This window comes from Malaya genurostris, chromosome 2, assembly GCF_030247185.1.
Source record: "Malaya genurostris strain Urasoe2022 chromosome 2, Malgen_1.1, whole genome shotgun sequence".
NCBI lineage: Eukaryota > Metazoa > Arthropoda > Insecta > Diptera > Culicidae > Malaya > Malaya genurostris.
Genome location: NC_080571.1, coordinates 167,834,445 through 167,840,433, shown reverse-complemented (window position 1 = coordinate 167,840,433; position 5,989 = coordinate 167,834,445). Strand labels below are relative to the sequence as shown.

Sequence of the window (5,989 nt, the reverse complement as noted above, 5' to 3'; positions counted from 1 at the left end):
AGAGCAAATCTCCTTCGATGCACATCTGCCATACCTGCATAAGACAAATCTGGGATACATTCTCGCTGGAAAGGTACCCACCAAGTCACCTACTCAAGTTACATGTCTCGTTTCTACTTTCGACAAGTTAGAAACTCAAGTGGAAAAGTTTTGGGAAGCGAGAACTTCGACCATGGCAAAGCATATACGGCGGAGAAACAGCAATGTGAAAACTTTTTCAAAAGGACACACATACGCAATTCCGATGGACGATACGTGGTACGTTTACCTATTCGACAAGAAATGCTTCCTCTTCTCGATGATACATGGTTCACTGCGGCTCGACGACTCAACTCTGTAGAAAGGCGCATCCGTGCTGACGACTTGCTTCGTTCCAGTGATGTGCAATTCATGGAAGAATATGAAGAGCTTGGACACATGGAAAAGGTGCTGACTCGTGACGCGTTACCCCAGTTTTTCTTGCCCCATCATGCAATCGTTCGTCCTGAATCTTCTACAACTAAAACGAGAGTTGTGTTTGACGGATCGTGTAAAAGTTCTAATCACCTTTCCTTAAATGACTTTCTCCTGACTGGACAACGGTTCAGCCCACTCTCTTGTCCATTGTGCTTAACTTTCGCCTTCATCGGTACGTCATGACTATGTGCCGCAGTCCTAGGAAGCCAACTAGTGGACAGTACTCTTAATTCGACTAAGATCACTGGAACATGTACATTCTGGACGGATTCAACCATCGTCCTCCACTGGATAATTTCACCACCTGCTACATGGAAGGTGTTCATTTCAAATCGTATTGCTGAAATCCAAAGATTGACTAACGGCTTTCAATGGCGACACAATCCCACCACAGACAATCCCGCTGATCGTATATCAAGAGGAGCAGACCCCCAACAATTGTTAGAAGATACTGCTTGGTGGCATGGACCGCCGTGTTTGTTTCTTCCACCGGAGGATTGGCCAGATTCAATCGTTCCGTTATCATCGTCAATGGTCGAGCAGCAAAATAAAGAACGCAAGTTAACCATCGTAGCCTTTCACGCACACGCTGCGGATAATTCTTTAATTGTTGCATACTCAGAGCTCGCTCCCTTGCTCAAGGTCACTGCATACTGCAAACGATTCGCCGACAACTGTAGAGTACCAAAAGTAAATAGTGTAACAGGAGGATTAACGGTAGAGGAATACGACAACGCTTTGAAATCGTTAATTCACGTAGCACAACAGGCATCTTTTAGTGCTGAGCGACAATACCTACACGCTCAGGAGAAGGGCATCGTTTCTCTGAAGAATGCTCCGTTCAAATCATCAATCAAAAACCTCGATTTGTTTTTCGATTCACGGGATCTACTCCGCATCAATGGACGTCTTTCTATGTCACCAGGATCGTACGACTGCCGATATCCAATAATATTGCCAGCTAATCATCATCTTACTAAGTTGATAGCTAGATCAATTCATCATCAAGCGCTGCATGTTGGACACACGCAACTTCTTTCGACGATGAAGCAGCGATTTTGGCCTGTTCGAGGCAGAGACCTTGCTCGAAGCATAGTTCACCACTGCGTGACGTGGTTCCGTTGTCGTCCAAAACCAAGCGATCAATATATGGCGCCATTGCCTGTTGATCGAATAACGCCGTCAAAGGTCTTCGAAAATACGGGGCTGGATTACTGTGGGCCATTTTTCGTTCGACGATTCGCGGGAAGGGGCGCATCGGTGAAAGTCTGGGTCGCAGTGTATGTCTGCTTCGCCGTGAAAGCCGTGATGCTAGATATCGTCGCCGGGATGTCAGCAGATGCGTGCGTCAATTCGCTTAGACGCTTCGTCAGTCGAGTCGGCCGCGTTCGCGTAATACACTGCGATAACAGCACCTCGCTCGTTAGCGCTAGTCGCGAGATGAAGGAGATGCGAAAGCAGTTTATCGAACAACTGGAATCTACTCATTGGGCAAATGAGTGTCTAAATCTGTGGAAACGCTGGTCGAAGGAATACATCAGTTTGTTGCATCAACGTCCTTCTAAGTGGAGAAAAATTCCAACAGATTTCATGATTGGTTCAATGATTCTTTTGAAACAGGATAACACTCCTCCCAAACAATGGCCTCTTGGACGCGTTATTGCTATCTATCCCAGCGAAGATGGAATCGTACGAGTTGTGGATGTACGTACTCAAGCTGGCATTCGTCGCAGAGCTACTACAGAGTTATGTTTACTTCCTCTTGATGACTCCCTGAACGAAGACTGCAAGAATCATTTATAATCTGACGAAAATGACCAACTCCAATCATCCGATATTTGAATGCTGCGCTTCAACGAGGCCCAGGATGTTACGGATCTTCACATAACATACATCATCGTCATCGTCATGTTATCATACTAAGAAATCCAATTAAAATATGTTCACCTTTGCTATCACACATGCATTTAATAAGCGAAACAGAAAAAATACACACTAACACTATCACACACTCTCATCTCGAAATGACGATTAAAAGTTACCAGTTACTACTGAGCAATCATCGTGATAAGACGCCCATCTTTATTGTTCCGAAGTTCCCGTTACGCTGCTGTTTGCTTCATGGTGCTTAATTGCCATCTGTAAACATCGGCGACACCCGTTGGTAACGTCGTTTATCGATCAACACAATATTTACGGTGTTTTTCAGTGTAGGTTTGCCAAGACCAAATTTGATCACATTTTCAAAATATTTCAGACATTGTATAGCATAATTTTTGCATTTGAGTCCGTTTTCAAAACGACCCTTTTTTTACTTGGAAAATTATACTGTGGAAAATTATCCTAGAAACACAAAAAGCAATGTGTTGTGTCCGGTATAATTATTTGAGAAAAATCGCGCACCTTCACCCTTAACGGACTCTTTGGTAACAGGTGAGAGGATTTCAATAATTTAGTAGCAACTTTTATTTTTCAGCGATGTGCTTTCTTCGACGGTTAAACTATAATAATTTTACTCTATTAATTTTCTGCTTCACCCCAGCAGTAAATCACGGTAGTAGTAGTGTGCAACGAACGTGTGAGAAGGAATGTCAATCATGTACGATCAACAAATTTAACTGGGGATTCAAGGTATACTCTACACTCTAATTTTCTTTAGCGGGTAATTCGGCTGGTAAGTATGGTAATTCTAAACATCGCCACCGCCTTGGAATATCATTTCAATCAAAATCAAAACAAAACAAAAATCGAACTTGAGAATTAGGTAAGTATACAAAATTCAATAAAAAAATTTAGTTTTCTTTTGCAGGAACTTCGAATTGTTGAGCTGATTGTGGTCGCTGTGCTGGAAAATGGTTTTCTTCATCATTTGCGGCAACAGTGGAATCCGGTAACAAACAAATTTTGGAGATAGGCCGGGTAATGATTCCTCGAGCAGTGCGTAAAGTAACAACACGCGTCATTCCATCTGGGCCAGGTATGGTAGTTAAAATCCGAGCAAGTGGCCAGCGTATCGGCTGCTGCAAATCGTCGACAATAATAAACATTTGTCCGGGTAGTATATTGTTGTTTCTTTGATGCATTACAGTGTCAGCCTGCAGCTCTTGGAGGTATTCAGTGCGCCAGGTGCACCAAAATTTTTGCAGGTGGAGTTGCAGTTTTTTGTAATGATCAAGCTGATTGACTGGAATGTTTTGATGGTCTGGGTCGGGCAAGGCGAGCATGCTGGTTCCAATAAGGAAGTGAGCTGGTGTGAGCGCTGCCAAATCATCCGGATCGTCCGACATGGGAAGTAGAGGTCGGGAATTCATCAGTGCTTCGATCTGAGTGAGCACCGTGTTGACATCCTCGAATGATAGGCGAGATGGGCCTAGTTGACGGTAGAGCTGTTTTTTAGCAACTTTGACAGCAGCCTCCCATAATCCCCCGAAATGAGGTGCTTTTGGTGATACAAGGTGCCACGTCATTCCTTCGTCAGCACAGGTAGATGCAATTTTCTCATTTTCTTCCGAATTTTGAAGATTAGTGAATAGTTCTACTAAATCGTTTTTAGCACCTTCGAAATTTTTGCCGTTGTCTGGAATTGAACCGGCGAAGTGCAGCTAAGGATGCCTGTGTAGATAAATCACTGACGAGTTCGATGTGCACAGCTTTGGTGGCAAAACATACGAATAAGTAGATGTATGTCTTGGCTGGTGCTGCGCGCTTGTGGATTGGCTTGAGGTATAATGGATCAGCGTAGTCTACTCCGACGATGCTAAACCGGCGACTGGGAACAATTCGATGGATGAGCAATTGGCCAATATGCTAACGAGCAGGTACCGGACTGATACGAGTGCAGCGGAAACATTTGCGTACAGTGCTGCGGATTAACCGACGACTGTGCAGAGGCCAGAATTCTTCACGAATAGCTGACAGCAATAAGCGACCTCCGGCATGAAGCATTTTTAAGTGATAAAATTCGGCAATTAAACGTGATAAGGGGTGAACGCTGGGGAGTAGGGCAGGATGTTTTATTTGGTAGAGTAATGGTGCTAATTTCAGGCGACCTCCGACTCTAAGTATTTTTTTCTCGTCCAGAAAGGGACTCATTTGGCATACACTTGAGTGTTTTTGTATTGGTTCCCCCTTTTCCAACTCTATTATTTCAGGAAGGAAGGCATCTTGTTGAGCAAGGCGTAAGTTTGGCTTTTGTAAGTAGTTCCACTGATAACGATTTTGTAACAGGTATAGTAATATGAGCGGGCTGTGTTCTGGTCTTGGCTCGCACGTTCATTATAAAACGTTGACAATAGCCCACGACATGTAAAAGTCGGTTATACTACGACCATCGAAAGAACAGTGGGTTGATCGATTGTGTTGATTGAACGGTTGTTAAGACATGTCGAACTTCTAGCATATTTTCGTGTACAGTTGTGGCGGCCACCATGGATTGTTCAGATATAACATTCGAAGGTGATGCGTTACGCTTACCTGTAGACTCGACAGTATCGTTGCTGTTCTTGGAGTCGGTGAATTGACCAGTGTGTAGAAGAGTGTGATGACGATGATTACACTTTTTACAGTTGAGTTCGCATAGACATTGGCGAACGAGATGATCCTCTCTAAGACAATTGCGACATAATCGTTTTGAATTTACAAACTGCTGGCGGTCGCTTATAGACATGCTATTGAATTTACTGCATCCTGCCAATGAATGTGTCTGATTGCACGCTGAACACTTGAAAGAAGTTGTAGAAGCGCAAGATGACAAACGAAATTGTGTCTGCCTTCGAAAATGATTAGTAGACGCTGCGTCGCTGTTGGACGTTGTACTGATGGTGATTGACCGAAATCGATTCCAGAACTCGAGTTCTCCGTTGAAGAAAGTCAATCAAACAAGTAAAATTGGGATTCTCGACAGTCGAAACGTAGTCCTCCCAAGCCTTCACAGAATCGTCATGCAAACGCGTGCATAACAAGTGTTCGAGAATGGTACTCCAGGTATCCGTTGGTTCCCCCAGCTGGCGAACGAGATGATCCTCTCTAAGACAATTGCGACATAATCGTTTTGAATTTACAAACTGCTGGCGGTCGCTTATAGACATGCTATTGAATTTACTGCATCCTGCCAATGAATGTGTCTGATTGCACGCTGAACACTTGAAAGAAGTTGTAGAAGCGCAAGATGACAAACGAAATTGTGTCTGCCTTCGAAAATGATTAGTAGACGCTGCGTCGCTGTTGGACGTTGTACTGATGGTGATTGACCGAAATCGATTCCAGAACTCGAGTTCTCCGTTGAAGAAAGTCAATCAAACAAGTAAAATTGGGATTCTCGACAGTCGAAACGTAGTCCTCCCAAGCCTTCACAGAATCGTCATGCAAACGCGTGCATAACAAGTGTTCGAGAATGGTACTCCAGGTATCCGTTGGTTCCCCCAGCTGCTGAAGAATCTTGGTGTGCCGCTCAAAATCGTCCACTAACCCATGAAGTGTTTCTGCAGTCTTTGTCTTCATACGTGGGATGTCAAAAAGTGCCTGCAGGTGTCGC

General features: G+C 44.0%; 1 protein-coding gene across 1 annotated transcript; it reads left to right on the top strand.

The window, feature by feature from the left end:
* The first annotated feature begins 707 nt into the window (after window positions 1-707).
* On the top strand, window positions 708-2,259 carry LOC131428987 (uncharacterized). Its single transcript, XM_058593044.1, has 2 exons — window positions 708-774; window positions 851-2,259. The coding sequence occupies exons 1-2, from the start codon at window positions 708-710 to the stop codon at window positions 2,257-2,259; spliced, it is 1,476 nt and encodes a 491-aa protein (XP_058449027.1).
* Window positions 2,260-5,989: the final 3,730 nt, after the last annotated feature.